This window comes from Macaca nemestrina, chromosome 19 (assembly GCF_043159975.1).
Source record: "Macaca nemestrina isolate mMacNem1 chromosome 19, mMacNem.hap1, whole genome shotgun sequence".
NCBI classification, from domain to species: Eukaryota; Metazoa; Chordata; class Mammalia; order Primates; family Cercopithecidae; genus Macaca; species Macaca nemestrina.
Genome location: NC_092143.1, coordinates 69383749 through 69405731, shown reverse-complemented (window position 1 = coordinate 69405731; position 21983 = coordinate 69383749). Strand labels below are relative to the sequence as shown.

Sequence of the window (21983 nt, the reverse complement as noted above, 5' to 3'; positions counted from 1 at the left end):
AATAGAATTCAAACTCAAATATTTCTGACTCTGATTTATGTAATGTAGGAGAGGTTTAGAACAGAGTGCTGGAAAGAATCACATTTAATCAATCCCCCCACACTGTCTTGGGCCAGTTGATGAAGACAGCTTTTATTTTTCTCCTTGGAGTCCCTAACTTCCCCCGCTGAGTGCCAATCTCCTCATTCATTTTCTCACGTTACTCATCTCTTTTATCCACTCAATTCTGGTTGAAATTAGTGGAATCTTCATGCTGAAGAGCTTCTAATGACATAGAGAACTGGGAATACTAACCCAATGTTCTGATCTTTTTTAAAAGCCCAGACAGAAAATAATATTGGCCCCAGCGGTCAAAACCCAGACAACTCTAGTTTTGATGGGATAGCGCCCAAAAAGTTCAGATGCTTCCCTGAACTCATCCAAACCTTGGGCGGTCTCCTGCTTTTCCGGAGGGAACATGCTTGGTGAATGATGCACCAAGTTGAAACACATGGAGAATGCCCTCCGTGGGGACTCTTGGGTCTTGTGTGAGGTTAAGTCCCAGTTGCACATCAAGCTGCCGTGGTATTTCTCCTCTGCAAGCAGGCTTTGTCCTGTTGAAAATGGAATCTCAATCACACAGAAAGCACTGGAAGTTACATTAGTGAAGTCATCAACCATGTATGCACGGTCTTCGTTTTACGCATCTACCTTGCATCAGATGTTAGCCTACACACGTCACCTGTGTTATTTCATTTACTCTTTGCAACAAAACTGCCAGGTAGTTGTTATCTTTACTTAACAAATGAGGAAACCAAGGCCTGGGTTGATCAAGTAACTCAAAGTCACGTGACTTGAAGATGGCAGTCGGGATTTAAGCCAACTCTGTTCATCTTCAAAAAGTGTGTATCTAATCACGCCACAGTGTCTCCTGACCAGCCCAGAAAGACACCAGCAAATACTACATCTGGGAATGAATTTGTACCCTAGCTTTATTTCCAATGGATGACATCCTCTCTTGGTTACTTCTGAAAGCAGGGATAGAAGCAGTGGAGCTGGCAAGCACCCCTGGGTCACATGTAGCAAACATGGGTGACGTGGCCAGGCTGCTGGACAGAGGTTATTGGTTCGGGCCAAGTGATGGTAGTTAATAAGCTCCAAGGAAAAGTAAACCCTCAGCTGACTGGAACCTCTGAGAAGCCCATCAGAAAAAAAATTTGACAAGATAGACTAGGATTAAAATTCATGGATGGCTTTAGAACTCAGAAATAAATCAGGAAGAAAAAAATCTATGTGCAAGCCAATTCCATAAATACTAGAACCTCATAGAATCATTAAAAGTCCCCATAACTTGGGCCTGAGTGAAACTGTGGTCCCTTCACTGTAGTAATTTAAACTCGACTGTTTATTTTGGCTTCTGCCTTCTCAATGACTTGTTCTAATCGAAATGCTTTGATGAGATGCACAAAAGGAATAAAAATATGATTGAAAAGCCAGAGAGTAATATCTTGGTTTAAAACAACTGTGAACACAAACTTTAATCTTTGGCATTGCCATAAGGGCTATCTTAGACTAACTAGGGCAAACACTTTTAGGATCTTATTTGGAAAAACATTTTTGGTTTTAGAGTGGGTGTCCATGTATCATAACACAACACTTTTTAGAACATAATTTTTTTTTTTTAAAAAAAGCCTCTTATTCTGCCTACAATCCATGTGCTTTTGACATCATGAGTTCCATTTCTTGAAGGCTTCTATAAAAAATCCATGGCTTAGAGAAGGTAAAGGCAACATTATGCTGAGTTCAAACAATATTTGTGGGACTTGGGTTCCACTTTTTCTATAAGAGAGCCAATGTGTTTTTCTCCTGTTTTACATGAAGCACCCTCGTGGATCTGCATGTCTTTAGTCATCTTGGTGGAGTACTTACCTGAATTAGATATTATCTTCTTGAAGTCAATAGGAATAATAAATAATAAATGTTAATATTTATTAAAATGTTACCATAAGTCAGCTATTCTCAAGCAGAACTGGATTCAAAGCCTGGCCAAGCTACTTGACCATCTGTGAGGCCATGGACAAGTTCCTTATCTCTCAAATCATGAATTTTCTTATCTACAAATTGGTGGTAGTAATGCATTGGTTTGTGCAAAGGATTAAATGAGTTAATATATGTTGTATTAGTTTGCCACGGCTGCCATAACAAAGTACCACAGACTGGGTGGCTTAAAAAACAAAGTTCCCTTTTCTCATGGTTCTGGAGGCTGGAACCTGAGATCAAAGTGTTGGCAGATTGGTTTCTTCTGAGGCCTCTCTCGTTGGCTTGTAGACGACCGCCTTCTCCTGTGTCTTCTCATGGTCTCCTCTCTGTGCGTATGTGTGTCCTAATCTTCTCTTCATATAGGGAAACCAAGCATATTTGGATTCAGACCCACTCATATGACTTCATTTTACCTTAATTATCTTTAAAAACCCTATCTCCAAATAAAGTCACATTCTGAGGTACTAGGCACTAAGACTTCAACATAATGAATTTTGGGAAGGGACACAACATATGACTTTTGGGAATTCACCCCATAGCCTGTAAGAAATGCCTAGAACATGATATACTTTTACAAAATGCTGAGTCTCTTCTCCCCTCCACTTCCAAGGTGTGGTGTCAATAAGACATGAAGCATGTACACAGGCTCTTTGACTTTTTCAGGTTCCTTGACAAAGGTACTAAATTGCAGGATAATCCCACTGAAATGGGATGTCCATTGTTGCTCACACAAGGGCCAGCAGTTTAAAAACGGAGGCAAACTCGGCCGGGCATGGTGGCTCATGTCTGTAATCCCAGCACTTTGGGAGGCTGAGGTGGGCGGATCACAGGTCAGGAGATCAAGACCATCCTGGCTATAGTGAAACCCTGTCTCTACTAAAAATACAAAAAATTAGCCGGGCGTGGTGGCGGGTACCTGTAGTCCCAGCTACTTGGGAGGCTGAGGCAGGAGAATGGCGTGAACCTGGGAGATGGAGCTTGCAGTGAGCTGAGATCACGCCACTGCACTGGGCAACAGAGTGAGGCTCTGTCTCAAAAAAAAAAAAATGGAGGCACACTCATCTTCACTTTACATCTCAAAAAGCGTAAGTCATAGTACAAAGAGGAGCTTTTTAACTCTGGACCTCTCAGATTTCATTGATTTTTCTCTTGTTCAAAGGCAAGCAAAGGAAGTATCGAGCCATACACTCAACAATGACGACAACTACAATGACGTGATAAGGGTGATCATAGCATCTATCATTTACTGAGGACATCCACAGTCCTTTTTGCCTTTTAAAGGAAAGTTCTTTAAGTGCATTCTCCTATTTGATCTATCATAACAACTCTACAAATGGTAGCTGTGAGTGCTTTAAAATAAGCTGAAGATTTTTTTTTAGGAAAAAAAAACACATTGGGAATTTCTACATGTAAGAAAGGATAAAATCAGTGTTGATTTCATGAGAGGACTCACCAACCCACATTATTATTGTCACTCTAAATGCAGTTTTGCTGACATAAATACTATCTAGGTACCCTAGAGGCTGCTGACATCCACATTTGGAATTGTAGCATCTTCTGGAACAGAGACTCCTTGGTAGGTGTCAATTGACCTAGCGAGCTGGGAGGGGGCCTGCTTATAAGTCCTTCTCTACCTAGCACACCGCTCTGCATACCGTGAAGATATAATAAGAATTTATAGAGTAAATGCTGCACCTTCCCCTCCAGACTCTGAGTTCCCTTCTCCCTTTAGGGTCATCACAGCCAGCAGCTCCGATGGACTCATAGATCAAACCCCTCCTATGCCAATCAAAGAACTCCCAAGAACACACTGTTGAAGATGACAGGGCCCACCACTGGGCCCTTGATAATTTACTCTCAAATGCTTGCGGATTTTGAGCAAGAATCTTAGTCACGTGAACATATCTGTAAAACAGTTGTTGGGAAGGCAGAGAGACCACATGTTGAAATTCTAAAGTTTTTACTTAATGACACTTCTTCTTCCCAAGAGGGACTGATGTGGCAGCTTCTGCCGATAATAATGGAAACGCACATTTTGAGATGTTGCAAGTCATGGAGACGCCCAGGCCATGGTGCTGCCTGTTGGAGGCTGCTTTGGTGTTTCTGTCTGAAGGGGCTGGCTGCCTTTTTCTCATTCAGCTCAATGCAAACACCCATCAAGAAGGGTCAAGTGGGGATTGCTTTCAGAGTCTCCTTCAGGCTTGGACAAAGGCTTTGGAGACAGAGAGGCATGCAGGGGTGCACACAGAGAGCTGCCCTCTGGCACTTCATTCTCTGGACATGCTCAGGCCTGTGGGCAGGGCCTTGAGTTTGTGGCCTGCCATCAACTCCATTGAGCAGCGGCCTTGGCTGGGTCGTACACAGCATTTTTTTCTGTCTGAAGGATGACCCGGTTAGCAAAGGACAAATACTAGCACTCCCAAAAAATAATTAAGTCTTTGGACCCTTTTCTGCAAACACAAATCTGTGTGAGGTTTTCTGGAGCAAATGCTGTAGGCTACATTCCAAAGGCCAAGAAGAAAAATACCATGCTGGTCAGTCACCCATGCTGTCTCCATAAATAGCACCATGCATTTCTGAAGTAATGAGTGGTGTTAGGCAATCCTCTTTATGGTACCAGTGGGACAGTGGCTTTAAGGGCCATGGATATGACAAAGATAACAAGGGATGGACAGAGGGCGAAGTCAATCAGATCACAGTATGTTAGTCAAGTCACTTAATTATGCTGGAACTCCATTATTCTCTGTTTTAAAGTTAGGCTGGCTCAGTGTGGTGGCTCACACCTGTAATCCTGGCACTTTAGGAGGCTGAGGCAGGAGGATCTCTTGAGTCCAGGAGTTCGAAACCAGTCTGGACAACAAAGTGAGACCTTGCCTCTACAAAAAATTTATTTTAAATAGCTGAGTGTGGTGGTGTGCACCTGTGGTCCCAGTTACTTGTGAGGCTAATGTGGGAGGATCGCTTGAGCCCAGGAAGTTGAGGTTGCAGTGAGCCGTGATTGTGCAACTGCAACCCAGGCTGGGTGATACAGTGAGACCCTATCTCAACAAATAAAAAGGTTCAACTGATAACTCTGTTCCATAAGGTTATCCACTTAACCAGAGCCCATTTATCAAGAGCCTGCCATGTGCAGAGTCCTGCGTAAAGGCTGGTGGTGATATTGAATCGTGTAGTGAAGACACAGCCAAGCTGCTGCCTCATCAAAGGCTGTCCTTAAATGTTGGGTGACTGTGGGAAGTGGTTGGGGAAAGAGGACACATTAGGCCTGGGTTCTTTTAAAATGTGGATATTTGTTCAGGTTCCTTAAATAGTTATTGAAAATATTAAAAATTACTTTCCTCCACAGGAATAATGATTGAGCACCAGAAACAGACAACCGAGGTCCTGGGAATAGAGGATAAACCAGGAAAAGCAAGCTCCATTCTGGCTTGGGGGACCTTGACTGAGCTTTGACAAATGTGCACAGACTCCCAAGAGGATCCAAGCCTTCAAATCCAGGTTCAAACAGGTAAGGAGTGGAGGGGCAAGGTGCCAGTTAAGTTGGGGGAAAGGCGATGAAAGGGGCAGATTAATATATTACAAGGAAAACTATAGGAGAATTCCTGGGAACAAACTAGCAGACATGTTTATCCTGCAAGAAGCCTGGGTGATTTGAGCAGTTGGCTGGAGGGAGGGGGAAAAGGAGTTAGCATTAATCATGCTCCCAAATTCAACTCCAGCATCTAACAAAATAGACAATAACTGGTTTCGCCACTCCTGTTTCTCACATCCCCTGGGGTCAAGGCCTGGCTGGAATTCAAACAGGATTTCAGATCAGGCCTGAAAAGTTGTGTGCAGTTAAGTTCATTCTGGAAGGCATGCTTGATATAGAAATGGATTTTTCTTGGTCTAATTTTGAAAAGATCTGAACTTAGTGAGAGTAACTGGGTGCTTTAAATAATCTCCTACTCTTTTTTTTCTTAAGAGGAGCGTTCTATGGCAGAGACTGGCCAATAGCACTGACCACACCTACTTCAAGTCCCAGTTTGGAACATAGATTTTTTGTGTTTTTAATGGAAAAATTGAAGTCTTTGTAAACTACCATTTACCCTTCATTTCCCTCCTCCTCGTGTTGTGTGATTTCTTTTGGCATCATAGTGCTCCCCTAAAGGGTCCACCAAGGTGAACTTGGCTAGGCAGTGCTTCAAAACACCCCATCGGTAGAGATTAAGGATGACAGGTCAAATCCAGCATCACTCTTGGGCTGCCTGGCATGCACCTAGGAAATCAGGCACACCCATGCTGAAATAAGGAATCGACTCTGCTCACAAAGAGTCATCTATGCATTTCTTCTTTCGATGATATATGTAGTAGGGGTCAAGGGTTGGGACCAAGTTTGGAGAGAGCAGGAGAGAAGGGCTGGAGGAGTGGATGAGATGGCAGACAGGGGAAGTAAACTAAAGGTAAACCAGAACATCCCATGACACCAGTTGTGCGGAGGAGACTCACCAATGCTGAAGTTTCTGCCGCACTGAAGACGCCTGTTCAGGATGAGCCCAATTTTAGCCTAGGAGAAGTAAATCAGCCATAGGGCAAAAGGTTCAATGAGTAAAAAGTATCATTCCAAAAAGGTGATGCAGTCCACATCCAAAGTTGCTAGGTCAAATAACATGAGGAACTAATGCAGAAAAAGAAAGTAGCTGCCTGGGCGTGGCGGTGCAGGTCCTCACACCACATCCTTGCACCATGTCCTCCCAACCTCCTACCACTGGGGTCCTGTCCAGCCAGCAGGCAATGGGAGGGAAACCCAGGCCTTGCAATTCCTTAATTTTGGAGAAAGTGAGGTGGGGAGTTTCTGACTTGTATATCCTTTAATTAAAGGGAATCTGACCTCTTCTATGATGATAATAATAATAAAATGTCTCAGAAGAGAATGGGGGTGTGCAAGAGAGTTATGCATTATCCAAGATCTGCACAAGACAGCAGGGCTTGGAACAGTAAAATCTTGTTTGCTCATGCGGCTCGAGTAACCTAAGGGGGAGAAAACCCAGAACGTTATTGATTAGATGCCAATTCACATAGCTCTCTTTGTCTGCTTTTTATTATCAGTATTTCTTTAAAAGGTTAATAGATCCTGGTCCTGACAAGCATGAAGCCAGGAGGTGGGCTCTTATCCAGTGTTTTCATTCTTCAGCCCTCAAGAGACAATGATTAGATTTTAATATTGAATGCACAAACCACACTCACTGTGTGAACTTTCTGAGAGAGCTCCCCACCTAAAGACAGAAAAAGTGAAGAAGTTTTATTGGAAGGATTGTCAAAGGCGGGGGCGGGGAACACTTTGGGTCTCTTTGGGCCAGTTGATTAGGGATGAGTTGATTTTCTTATGAACACTCTAAATCTACTCTCCCTGGGGGCAGGGAAACCTGAGAAGCTTGGATTTCAATGATTTAATTCCCCTTCTAAGAATAGCCAAACCTGGGGTGGAGAGAAGGGAATGAAGTCAACCACTGAAAGAACATTTGCAAATTGAGCAAAGCCCTGTGAATCTTAGGTAATAGCTGGGAGCCGAGTTTCTTTCTTCCACATTTAATAAACTACAAAAGAACTCAGCAAAACATGCCAACCAACGGATGCTCTCCACAGGTTATGTGATCTAAAGCTGAAATACAAGAAGCCAAACACAATTAAAATGTCCTTCCATTGGTAGGTTCATGGTGATGCTTTGCAGAGGCATCACCTAACCTACCAAGCTTTGGACGCGCTTTATTCATTACAACACTGTCAACATTAAGTTGCCATGACTTCCTATCCCAATTCATGAATTGCATCTACATACACCATATAATCAGCCTCACCAGTGTACTGAATGTGGACAGGTCTTCCTTATGCTGGGATTAATTAATTAGTCTCTGGGTGTACCCTTGAGGTTTAGCGATCCACTTCACTCCCCAGCACAGTGAATCCAAAAAGTACAAGACCCTTTCTCCAAGGAGGAGATGCAAATTCATAGGTAGCCTAAAGCCTAACCTCAGGTTAGCCCCTGAGATCGACCCAGTTCCTTCTTACAGCAGGATCTCCTTGTGATGGCTTGGCAGGATTGACTGGGCTAGTGCTTCCTTCCAATGTTTGATTGGTTAAATAAAGATACCTTTTAAGGTTTATATAATAGCATTCAGAACATAGCCTTCAGGGTATCTGGTGAGTAGAAATGGCAACATGTATGAGTCTGAATATTAAAAAGGAAATACGCAAATCAGTGTTCTGTTTCAAGGGTACATTTGATGTTGCATATCAATATCATTTTACATTTGAGGGCGAGCCCACCCTATGTTCCCTGTGAGCTGTGAGCAAGAGATAATGATCACACCCAATCCCAGCAGAGGCTACAGGTGAGGGGGAGGAGAAAAATCACAGAAACCGGTCTTTTCCATTCTGTTAGGAATAAGATGACATGAACAGCTTTTCCTGCCACAGTATCTCACCAACAGATTAGTTTTTAAAGAGAGGTTAAATCTGTTTGAACCTTGGCAAATTTGTTACTGTAACCGTAGCATAATTGTACGTGAAAACCAAATATTATTGTCCTTTATTATTCTGCTTTGTCTCCCATGTTTTTCCCATAGCTCTTAAAACAAAAGTGCTCAGCCAGGTTCTCACCCTTTGTCACTGAATGGAATGCATAGTTTTGAAGGCTGATAGACAGCTTAAAAAGGCAGCCTAATTTATATGTGATTTGAATAGTTGGCACCGTCATGCCAACTACTGGCACTCTATATTCACAAGGCAACATCATTTTTCCTAAGGCCCTTCCTAGGCTCTGTTTTCTAGGGCGAGTTGTCTCTCCATGGTGTCTGCTGCCTTCTCATACTCTTGGCTGACTTATATTCATTCCCTAGACACCCAGGAACACACTCCCAGAGCAGCCAGATTCAGAGCTAGTGTGTCCTTCATAGATAGGCAGTAAAACATTCCAATGTAGTTCCTCTCAGAGGGCTAGAATCGTTCGAGTTCTCTCCTGCTAGTTTGTCAAAAAAACTCCTGGGTGGACGTTTAACACCAGCAACAGTGCCAAAAATGGAATAGTTTCTTGTAGGAATTATATATGCTTATTCTTAAGGCCATGTACGTAGACCCAATGAAGGCCTACTATCTTCTTTTTGGACATCACTACTAGATGGTGTGTGTGTGTATGTGTGTGAGTGTGAGTGTGTATGTGATAGAGAGAGAGAAACAAAGAGAGAAAACACAGGAAAGCCAGATCCTGTCTTGTCGAATGGACAGTTTTTCAAAAGGAGCAGTGAGAATTTTCGGGGATTCACCGGTCGGTCTCTTCCAGTGTTTATCATCTCACATTACTCTCAGAAGTGACTTGTTAAGAGTAACTCATCTAAGAACAGAAGTCAGTTATACCGAGAAAAATAGTCTAGACCTTGATGCCTTTTGTTTGTAATTTCCTTGTGCATTTTGCTTCCCCCAGAGTAGATAAACCAGGGGTGTTCACTAACTGGAGTCAGAAACCTCTCAACTCAAAATGTCTGGGAAGTCCTGTGTTCTGTTAGTTCCAATATACACGCATCAGCCATAAGGGATGTCTAAATAGTGCAAGACAATAAAATCCCTTCATGTTTTCTGTTTTAGGGAAATCCTGCATGGTTGCACTAGGGTCATAAAAAATTACTAATGTGTTTTCTCATGGCCCGGGCCATCACATGGGCCCTGTGCAGTGGTATTGTATGCGGCCTGTAATCACAAACAAATGTATTCCACAAGCAGATGAGCTGTTATATGAGAAAGTGTGAGAGGTTAGAGCTTGAGCCTTTGTGTCAGCTACGAAGCAGGTCCCGCCGCAGTGGAAGACCCCTGAGGCCATGCAAATGAAAATGGCAGTGCCTGCGGGGGTGGGGGTGGGAGGAGGACGCCAAGAGGGATGAGGTCACTGCAATAAACATCCAGCTTCCCTCTGAATGGGAATTTAGAAAAGCCTTCAACTATGGCACTACGTGGACTAGGAAAGGAGGTAGAATTTGTGGGTCAGGTGGGGCGAGAAGTGGAAATACCCGTAAAGAGGAGACAAGTGACATCAGTGGGTGTCCCAGAAGGAGGGGTAGCTGAATAGGGAGCCAGCAGGCCTGGAGGCAGCCTCTATCAGTGATGGAGATGGGCTGTCTGCTTCTGCCAACACTCCTGTGACATGTCTAGCATGAGGGGACACACAAGGGAGGCAAGTTGTCAGTATGACACCCAGGTTTGCCATCACTGCAGGTCTGGCTTGGAAGGACATTTATAATACTTTCTGGGGCCAAGCATCATTCTGTCCAGGCAAAAAGAAATTCTCATTAAAAAGTTGATGTATTTTGTCTTTGCCCCGAAAAAGGAATGTTCAATGTTCAAGCTATAAACAGTGACATTTCTTTATGTGAGTTCCTGTAAAAAAAAAAAAAAAAAAAGGAATGCATTTCAGATTTCTTAGAAGTGGAAAATTACTCCATACAAGCAATATGGCCAAATCCAAAATGCATTTACACAGAAGCAGCGTTGTGGAGTAGAAATGCACAGATTAAAAACCTTTGCTCTCCTGCTCCCGGACTGATTCTGAGCAAGTTACTTATGGTTCCCGAACCCCAGCTTCCTTATCGGGAGACAAGGGTAGTAATATCTGCCTTAAGGATTGTTGTAAAAATAAATCTCACATTGTAATCGCTACCCTTATGCCAACAACTTTTAGGTATTTTTCTCTCTGCTCACATTTCTCTCCTGAGCTCTGGATTCATAGACTCTCTCCCAGGATCCTCAGGCTCTTCCACATCAAATGTCCAAAACCAAAATCATCATCTTTGCTTCCTCCAGCCTCACAGATCTGTTTTCTACTCAGCTAAGGTGCCACATGTATCGCCAGAAAACTTAGGCATCTCCCTAATTTCTTCCTCTCCAACACCACTCTCATCTCAAATAAATCACCAAATCCTTTTGATTGCAACTCTTTCAAACTTCCTAGCTGTCTGCATCCCTAGATCAGGTGCCATCATTTCCTCCTAGATCACTGCAGGAGTCTCTCTGCCTCTCACCTTGGCTTCTCCTCCCGGCCTATTCTCCACACTCCCTCCAGAGAGATCTTTGGCAAGAGCCAGTTGGCTTGGTCCTCTCCCTGGCTTAAGTGGCTTCCCAGTGCCCTCAGGGTATTTCTTACCCTGGTTTGCCAAGCTCTTGTCAGTTCCTTTCTTACCACTCTACCTGCTATCTTTAGTCTCCACAGCTGCTGGCACTTTAGTTCCCTTTAGCCAAGTCAGACCTTCTTGACTTTCTCTTATCTTCGGTTCTTTGCAGAGGTTGTTCTCTCTGCCTGAAATTGGCTTTTTTCCTGCTGTCTCCTCTCCCCTTATCTGACTAATTGCTACTCATGCTTCAGGTCCAAATTTAGATATCACCCCCCCCAGAGCCTTTGCTCCCACAAGGCTGGATAGGTGTCCCTCCTATGTGCTGCCACGATACCTTGTACCCTCCCTAGCATAGGCACATGGATGTCATCATACTGGGCTTGCCCATGGACCTGCCAGTCTCTTCCAATCGAGAGCACGCTCTTTGAGGACAAGGGTTGGCAGCAGTGTATCTTCAGTGACATGTGCCAGACCACTCAATAATCATGTGGGAAGGGAGGGAGAGAGGGTGGGAGAAAGGAATAACATGACATGTTAAGCACCTAACACAGAATCAGTCACATAGCAGCAATTATTAGTCTCCACTTTATGTTAATAAGCCACACGTCTGCTTTTCTCAATCAGGCCCCATAATTAGTTTTTTATGCTCAGCAAACTGGTGAAGTCCTTTCATAGCTAGATCCGTTATATCTCTACAGTGAGCCAAGTGTCCCCATGGCAAAACTGTCTTAGATTTAGTCCTACTGACAATGAATTTAAAGTATTTAGGAAAACATTGCTAAAATGTCCTGAACACATTGGATTAGGGGACTGGAATGGGTGGTGGTGGGGTTAATGCCTTTCCTTTACCCTACTTTTCTCTTCCTCTTCTGCCTCCTCTTTCTTCTTTTTCTCTTTTAATCAGAGTCACAGAGAAATCCTGGAAGAGAGAGTCTTTAAGCCAATTTGGAAAAGTGTTTCTGCTCCTATATTCTTGGGATCTTGGAACACAGAGGCTCCATCAGTTTCAGAAGGCTCCAGATTAGAGGTTGCAACCTTAACAATTAACCCCATTCCTCTATGACATGACTGGGGAAACCGCCCTTCTTGCTCCAAACCTTGCTCATCCCCTCCCTACGAGAAGTGACGTAACTAGAAACCAGGTCTTGCCTCAACACTGTGGAGACGCCCCCAATATTTGCTGCAAGCACCATGAGTCAGGGCAGGGTGATCTTGTTCACTGCATAACCTCAGCACAGTGCCTGGACAGAAGAGCTGCTCAGAAAACACCTGGTGAACAAATACGTCAAAGGAATGTTCCTTCCTGTCCTGTAGGAACTCCTGGGTGTAGGGAAATGGTATCTCATTTCATAGTGATGGTAATGCAGCATAGTTAGAATCACCGTCTGTGTGCCTCCATTTGCCCATCTAGACTTTGAGCTCTGGGATGCAGGCATCCCTGACCCCACTTTACCAAGCCTGCTGCCTGACCCATAAAAGGTACCCTATAAATGTGTGTTCAACTCAACAGAACCATGCTGTCCAGACTGGTGGGTAGATGCTTAGCTTTAACATGACTAGTCACCTTTCTGCCAAGGAGAATAAAGTGTTTCATGTTTGTCTAAGAAGGTCTTTATTTCTCCTTCACTTAAAAAAAAAAAAAAAGACTATCTTTTAGAGCAGTTTCAGGTTTACAGAAAAATTACCAGAGAGTACGGTTTCCTCCCTCACTTCCATTCACACACAGTTTTCTTTATCAACATTTTGCATTGGTATGATACATTTGTTACAATTGATAAACCAACACTGATACATTATTAAGTCCCTAGTTTACATTAGAACTCACTCTTTGTATTGTACATATTTTTGGATTTTGAGGAATGCCTAATGGCATGTATCCACCACAGTATCGTACAGAGTAGTTTCACTGCCCTAAAAAGCCTTTGTGCTTCCTTTATTCATCCCTCTCCTATTCCCTTCCCCACCCCATGGCCACCCCTTGCAATTACTGCTCTTTTTACTGGCTCTATCATTTTGCCTTTTCCAGTATGTCATATAGTTGGTATCACATAGAAGGCAGCTTTTCAGACTGACTTATGTTACTTAGCAATGTGTATTTAAAATTCCTCCAATGTCTTTTCATGGTTTGAAACTCATTTCTTTTTTAGTACTGAATAATGTCCCCTTATGCAAATGGACCACAGTTTGTTTATTCACTTGCTTATTTAAGGACATATTGGTTGCCTCCCATTTTTGGCAACTATGAATAAAGCTGCTGTAAACATTTTGCACGGGCTTTTGTGTGGACATAGCTTTCAACTCATTGGGCTAAATACCTCGAAGCATCATCACTGGATTGTATGGTAGACTACGTTTAGCTTTATAAGAAAGTGCCAAACTGTCTTCCAAAATGATTGTACCATTTTGTATTTCCACCAGCAATGAATGAGCGTTCCTATTGCTTCACAACTTGGCAGCATTTGGAATTGTCAGTGTTTTGGATTTTTGCCACTCTATAAGTGGTACCCCATTGTTGTTTTAATTTGCAATTCCCTAAAGTGCATCTTTTCATATGCTTATTTGCCATCTGTATATCCCCTTTGGTGAAATGTCTTTTAGGTCTTTTACCCACTTTTTAGTTGAGTTGTTTGTTTTCTTACAGTTGAGTTTTAGCAGTTCTTTGTATATTTGAGCTACAAGCCCTTTATGAGATGTATGTTTTACAAATATTTTCTCTCAGTCTGTGGCTTGTCTTGTCTTTTTCATTCTCTTAATTTCCTTCACTTTTGAAGAACAGTTTATAGAACTCTAGATTGGTGGATTTTTTTCTTTCAACACATTAAATATTTCACTCTACTCTCTTATTGCTTATATGGTTTCTGATGAGAAGTCCAGTGGAATTTTTATGCTTGTTCCACTATGGGTAAGGTGTAAGGTGTTCTTATTTCTTTGGCTTCTTTCATAATTTTCTGTTTGTCTTTGGTTTTCTCCATTTTTTTTCTTTTTCTTTTTTTTTTTTTTTTTTTTTGAGATGGAGTTTCGCTGTTGTAGCCCAGGCTGGAGTGTAATGGCAGGATCTCAACTCACTGCAACCTCTGCCTCCCGGGTTCAAGCAATTCTACTGCCTCAGCCTCCTGAGTAGCTGGGATTACAGGCACCTGCCACCACGCCCAGCTAATTTTTTTGTATTTTTAGTAGAGATGGGGTTTCACTACGTCAGCCAGGCTGCTCTCGAACTCCTGACCTAAGGTGATCCACCCACCTTAGCCTCCCAAAGTACTAGGATTATAGGCATAAGCCACTGTGCCCAGCCCTGCAATTTAAATATAATATGTCAAGGTGTATACTTTTTTCTTTTCTTTTCTTTTCTTTTTTTTTTTTTGAGACAGGGTCTCACTCTCATCACCCAGGCTAGAATTCAGAGGTGTGATCACAGCTCACTGCAGCCTCGACCTCCCAGGCTCAGGTGATTCTCCTGCCTCAGCCTCCCCAGTAGTTGGAACTACAGTCACATACCACCACACCTGGTTAATTTTTTGTATTTTTTGTAGACACAGGGTTTCAGCATGTTTCCTCTGCTGGCCTCAAACTCCTGGACTCAGGTGATCCTCCTGCCTCGGTCTCCCAAAGTGCTGGGATTACCTGCATAACCAGTGTGCTCAGCCAGCGTATACTTTTCTTATATATACCCTACCTGGTGTTCTCTAAGCTTCCTAAATCTGTGTTAGATGAGACAGGAGGCTGGGGGATCAGGAGCTATGAATATTAATTGTAGTACAAAACTGTTCGTTTTGGATCTAATTTTGTATTATCTGAGGCTGTAAGCCGAGTTGGGACCACAGGTGTTGAAAGGATAAGCCTTTCAGAGGACTTAACTTGAAGAAAGATAGAGGTGCTAGGATTGCATCAAACAGAATTCTGGAGCAAGAGTATGGCTGGATGATCTGTGGTGCTGTAACTGGCTCATGTTTGAAAGGTGAAAAGGAAGGTCTCAGACTGGTAGACAAAAATGTAAGTGAGACAGAAGGTGAATAGAAGCCTTGGATTATTCAAAAGTTGGGATAGAAAGGATGAGCCAATTAAATATAAACTCTAAGTAGCTGAAAGCTGGCCAGTGAGCTAAGTGCATCAAGGTGCTATGAGTGACCATGGGTGGAAACTGGAGTTTGTGTGTGTGACCAGTAGAAACCAGCCCATTAAAGCACATCAAGCTTGGGAATTACAGACTCACCATGGCCACTTTTCTGCCTTGGACATTTCACATGCAGAGTGAGAAGGTTATAACTGAGATTTTCACCAACAACAGGCCACACCAGACATTTACATGTGGTTGTTTAAAGTCTTTCATCATCCCAGATTAGCAACTAATATACCTAATTGACAACTTTAGTCCATCTGTAAGCCCCATTCCATGCCTACCTCTAACTTAATCTCATTATTTCCTTTGGATTAACCCAGATTTGGTGATATAATACCAGTCCAGTTTGCTCCAGGTCAAGAGCAGAAAAAAAGAAATCTCTCCAGTGATTCTATATTTTTTCAAATTATTTTTTTTTATGATTAAACTATCTTGCTTCAATCTCATTGCTTCATAGTTATCTCTGATGTACAGGGCAACTTTAAGATTTCTTCACATTTTAGTTACATAGTCTTGATCTTTAAAAATGAACTGACTATATTATGATACAGAAGCAAAATAATGGTGGGAGAACAGAATGAAATAAATGGGAAGGCACAGTCATCCCAAGGACATGATCTACAAGGGAATCAATACAAAACAAAGCCAAGCAACACAGCTTCTTGGTCTGCTGTAAGAACAAGTGTAAGCAGAGAAGTGCCCATGGTAACAACTTCCTCACAGCCTTGGGCATGAGCTTCACTGGAGATTTGTTTCATGATGTGGCCTTGGAGTAGGACGTTCATTCAAAAACATCTAGGTGCCTGCTATGTGCCAGACATCGTTTCTGGCATTAGGAATATAGCAATGAAGAAAACGAAGTATTTCCTGTCCACAGGGAGACCACATTTTGTGGCTGTGAGGAACCGCATCCATAACCAAAATAAGTAGTATATCAAATGACGATGAGTACTCTAGGAGACAAGGATGTGGTTGTGGTGTGAAATTGGCTGGGGAAGGCTTCTCTGATGCTTGAGCAAAGACCTGGAGAAGGTATGGGGGTGAGTCACCTGGCCGCAGGGAGGAGGAGCATTGCAAGCAGAAGGAACAGTTACTATAAAATCCCCAAGTCAGGAGCATTCCTGAAATGTTGAAGAAACAGAAAGCATGAATGCAGCTGCAAAGGTATGAGAAAGAGAAGAGTAGAAGGAGATGAAATCAGAGAAGTTACAGGGGCCAGGTCATGGAAGACCTTGGAAGTCATTGTAAAGACTTTGTCTCTTACCCTGAGTGAGATAGGGACTATTGGAAAGTTTTGAGCAGAGAAGTGACATAAGTTTGAAGAATCTGTGTTATGGGTAGACTTTAGAAATACAAGGGAAGAAGCAGGGAGACAGCTATCGCAATCATCCAGGAAGGAATCATGGTGGTCTGGCCAGGGTAGAAGCAGTAGAGGTAATAAGAGGCGACACATTCCAGATGTATTTCAAAGGAAGTACCAACAAAATTTCCTGATAGATGGGATGTGGTGTGTAAGAGAAAAAGAGGAATCAAAGATGACTCTAAGTGTTTTAGCTTGAACATCTGGAAACAAGAGTTGCCATTTCTTGAGGTGGATCACAAGCAGGTTTGAAGGAAGGATGAGGAGCTTGGTTTGGCCTCCAATGTTAGGAGATTGAGAAGATAAAGAAGAACGAGCAAAGGAAAACAAGAAGAACAGCCAGTGACGTAGGAGAAAACCGAAGTAAGTGTGATGACCCAGAGGCCAAGTAAAGAAAGGGCTTTAGAGGGAACAGATTGATCAAGTAAAGCAACTGTTTAGAGAATTCAACCAAGATGAGGCCTGAGACTGACCTCCGGATTTAGCAATGGAGGACACTGGTGACCCTGACAATCCCAGTGCTCTTGATCACTCAGTATAATACTTTAAGCAAGAAAAGAAAAATAAGTTCCCTAGAATTCCATTTTGAGAAATTAGGAAATAGAGTCATTCTCAAAAGGTTGCCGTCTGTTAGGTAAGTCCTCTCAACAGTCATGGTGTGACGTTGGCCCCATCTCACCTCCTGGCTGAACCACTGCTCATGAATTATAGTTCCAGTTTGTGAGTGAGTTCAGGGAAAGAGTCCATGATGTAACCTTCATCGTGTAACCTTGAACCAGTGCCCAAAATGACTTAGATTTCTCACTATGAAAATAAATATAACGGTCACCACTAAACTAAAACATCAAAACTTGATAAATGCTGGCCTGAGAGAACAATGCTGGCACTGGATTTGCTGAAAAGGAAAGCCACATTCCACAACTACCTTTAAGTCTGTGGAAATGGAAATTTTTTTAATACAGAGAGAAAAACTGCCGATCCACATGAAAAGGGTGGATTAGGTGGTTTCCACATAGTTAGTGAGGTTCTGTTACCTTAGCGAAGTTCTGGTAAGAATGGGCATTCCTCACCAGCATAATCATTTGCCACTCTTTGGAATTCAGGAAGTGTTTCACAGCGAGTGGATAAATGAAATGAGTCAGTGAACAGGATTCATTAGTTGCCTTTTCATAGCCTTCCCTGACTAATCTAACCACATACTAATCACTGCTTCTTGTTTCTCTGACCCTACCAATTCAACTCTAAGTTCCTTGAGCACTATATCATGAGATTTATTTCTTTGTGTTCTTTACCACACTTAGTTTAGTATTATAGTGGTTACTTAATATATACTTCTTGACTGAGCAAAAAATTTAAGAAAGAAATTGAACTGTTAAGCTAAGGATATAAATTTAATTTAAATCTTCAAGACAAACAGATAAGAGAAACAGTGCAAATAAGCCTTACAATGCTCAGATTATAATGGTTTGCAGGATTAAACCAACTGGAGCCAACATTCCTCTGATGTTTTGGTATCCAATGGTCTTATCAGTAGGTTTCCAACCATTAATCGTGAGCCATTATTTACTGTTGCCAGTCACTGGCTTCTGGTGTCCCTAGTGATACAACCTTAACCTTCCAAGGGCCCTGTGTCACTTTTGTGTGATGTTTTCATCACACAAAGGGAAGCTGGCTGTTTTCTTGGTTGCACTACTTTGTGGTGTCCCAGTGAGATGATGGGACTATGTAGCTCTCTATACATGAACTAACTCCATATGCAGTCCCACGGGGGATCTTTGCTTGCTTTCTCTCTTCCTTTTCCTTCCAACAAAAAAAAGTAAGTTTTTGTCATTGCTTACATCAGTAACCAAAAACAAATACACGAACTTTGAAAGGATTGAGGACAGTCAACCCTAGTCAAAGATTGTCTAGCTCATGTTATTTATTCATATTCATGATACGAGTTTATTATATCCATGCTTTTCAGTAATGGCATTGATAATAGGAAGGTTGATGTGGAAAAGCAAAATGTTAAACACTAACCTGAGAAATAATCTGTGATCTTTTCTTCTCTCCGAATTAGTAAAACAAACACTGTGAGCTTTAAAATAATAGAGGTTCTTGGAAATAGTGGGCTGCTCTTTTCCGTTTTCCCCACTGCCATGCTATGGCTAACATGATACTTGAGGTTGTAGCAGAACTTCCAAAGTAAACTTGATCTTTAGAGTTTTACAACAATGATGGGTGAACCTCAGAAAGTTCAGAGATTTTTGTCCAAATGAAGAAATAACATTCTTGTGCCAATTTTCTGTATCTCTGAATTATTGAGTTGAAGTTTTCACAACAATGGCAATTTCTTGACCGTTTCATGCTGGTGACAGGAAATTACACAAATAGAGTAAGTTTTCTCAACACCCATTCATCAGTTAGCAACAGTTCATTGTAGTTTCTACTGTTTAGCCTGAGTCTAGATGCAAATGTTGAAAATGAGGGATATGGTGTTCAAGTCTGTAAAGTGAGGTATGGAAGCCCACTCTTTATAGATCTGCCTTGTACCTTGACACAACTTTTTGGTCCCCGTCTTTGAGGGAAGCCATCCTCTAGACGCACTCCTAGGTTGTCAGCTATGCCACCAATGGGAAGGGCAGATTCTCCCAAACAGGGCTTAGCAACAAATGAAGGACAATTTTCTATTCTTATCCTTTACAATTCTAGAAAAAGCAAAAAGCAAGACAAAACAAAAGATGTCACCCAAGGATGTTTTCAGTACAACGGAATCAAACTCTAAAATAAAATGTAAAAAGCCAAGCATAAAGTTGGACAGTGATGGTCTTCTAGATATTCAGTTACACTATCAATCCCTCAGAGCAATGATCACAACTTACGTTGTTGGACAATTTATCATTCACAGCACACTGGCCCATTTACACCAAAGGAGGCGAGATCAGGCATTGCACACCCACCACACAACCACCCAAGTGGCAAACTGCAGAGCCAGGCCTTGAATCATGATTTCAGCTTCTAAATCCATATCGGTACACTGCCTCTGGGGTGAAATCTTCAGTTGTATAGATAATTTTTTATTTTTCAAAATAGTTTTCAAGATATTGTTGAATTGTAAAAGCATCACTTGTGCCTATGTCCAAATCCTGGCATAGCCACTTGTATTAGTGAGCAAGTAGTGTGATCTCTTTAAACATCAGTGCCCTCGACTATAAAGAGACAGTCATAGTACTAGCCTCTTAAGGTTGTTGTAAGAATTAAGTAGAATAATTCACGCAAAGCATGGAACCTAATAAGAGCTCAACAGAATGTGGCTTTAATTGTTGATAATAAAAATGATCTATGTTCGTTGTAGGAAATGTATCCGAGTATTAAGAAGAAAATATCTTTCATAAATCCACCATCCTAATACAATCCCCGAACCATTACGGCACATTTTCAATTTTTCTAAGTAATACTACATAATGCATTTCTTTGTTATGAAGATTTTCAAACACACAAAAGTTAAAAGGCAAGTGCAATGACTATCCATGTATTTTCCTCCTAGAGTCAACAATTATATATACTTTGCCGTATTTGCTCTGTGTGTGTGTATGTGTTTAGATTTTGCTGTTTCATGTCCTTATACATTACCTGTGTTAGATCTTCCTCGGTACTACTTCCAAGTAGAAAATCCAGGGAGTCCGTAAGCAGACATACACATATACATATGTGTTTTTTGCTGAAATATTTGAAAGTAAACTGTAATTATCGTAGCATTTCACTTCTAAATATTTCAATATGCATCTCCTAAAAATAAGAACATCCTCCCACATAATCATAGTATCATTATCACAGCAGGATATTCACGATTATTCCCTAATGTAATTTAATATCCAATTGATATTCAAATTTTTAAAATTGTCCCCCATTGACTTTTTGCTGTTTATTTTCAAACTAATTCATGCATTGTCTTTTGTTATGCCTCTTTTATTCCAGAACAGTCTTCTCACCAGTTTTACATTACTCTAAGTATACTTTTTAATGATGCATACACTCCAGTGCAGGCACAGTCATGGCCAGTCCCTCAGCTTAGACATACAAATGCTTTCCTTTTTCCCTGTGATGAATCATGCTAAGATGAATACCTTAGTGCGTTGACTTCTTTCACCTTTTTTGGTTACCTCTGAACATTTACATTTTTTAAAAAAAGATAAGAAAATATTTAAAACCCTTCTTAGATATTAGCAGACGACTTTGCAGAAGGGTTTTATCCACTGCTATCCCCCTAAAGTATTTCAGCATGCCAGGATAGCTGGGGCTTTCAACGCCTCCTTGTCCTGAGGAGTCCTGGTGTAAATGCCACATTCTCTAGAGGACATTTTCTAGTCTACGCTGGGTGAGTTCCCTTGCCATGCGTTATTTCTTGTGATTACTTAATCATCAGCTCCTCCCCTCTAAGAACAAGGAATCTTTACTTGAAGAGGCCAGTTTTTCTCTGAAATTGGGAGCTCAGTGAAACTGGCTGATTGCTTTTAGTGTTATGCCAATTTTCAAAAAAAATTTAACATAAAACTTCTGGCTTTTATTTTTCACCAAAACAATATGTTATGATTAAATAATGCCCTATGTACATTAAATATTGCCATAACTTTAAAACTGATGAAACTCTATTCCTAAGGGAACCTTTGGAAACTTTTAAAATAAAATAACCCAAGTAACCAATTATATGTGAGTGGTTAAGTAAGTGTTGCAAATCTATATGATAGTACAGTCTGTACACATTACAATTTATATTCATAAAGGGTTTATCATAACATGAAGAAGTGCTTATTAAATGATATGGGGGAAATAATTGTTAGAAATTTAGAATGCTAAATATGCCACAAAGAGGCTAACAAGATACAGCAACTGCTGTACTATGGGTGATCAAAATAGCTTTTCTCATGTATTTTTCTTCTTTCTGACCAAAGCACAGTACGAAAGATGGAGCTTTGAAAAACATTATCTAAGCATCCAGAGCCCCTGTTTACAAAACTATAAAAGAGAAAAAAATGTTTACTCATGGTAATTTCTTATTTTTCAATCTGATTTTGTAGCATGAATTTAATGTTAATGCTACTTTAATATATAATGAATCTGGCAAAAATCAACCAACTAGCCAGAAAGCAAACAAAAAAAATTTAATAATCTTCCATTTCCTTCTGAAGATTTTCAGGTATATTCTATCACAAGAGCATTTACAATTATTCCATTTTTAAAATGTGCATGCCCCTTGACAAAATTTATCAATACCTCTATTTGATCTGATGATACACATCAGTTGCCAAGTACATAACAAACAGCAACCTATTTCACTGTCTTCATCTTGAGCTGTAATTAAAGAGTA

The 21983-nt window shown here is 41.3% G+C and overlaps 1 protein-coding gene across 9 annotated transcripts in view; it reads right to left on the bottom strand.

Annotated features, from left to right (window-relative positions):
- The window catches only part of LOC105464895 (uncharacterized), a 488640-nt gene that overhangs the window by 95163 nt on the left and 371494 nt on the right, over positions 1-21983 (bottom strand). For 6 of the 9 annotated variants that reach the window (XM_071085555.1, XM_071085556.1, XM_071085554.1 and 3 more), the window contains exons 2-4: positions 20249-20336; positions 6508-6565; positions 426-593 (exon numbers count right to left, since the gene is read on the bottom strand). In XM_071085555.1, the coding sequence (XP_070941656.1) occupies positions 426-593; positions 6508-6565; positions 20249-20336 (314 nt within the window). Of the gene's footprint in view, positions 1-425; positions 594-6507; positions 6566-18655; positions 19324-20248; positions 20337-21983 lie in introns of all 9 variants that reach the window. The other 3 variants (XM_071085560.1, XM_071085561.1, XM_071085558.1) reach the window with 2 other exon arrangements.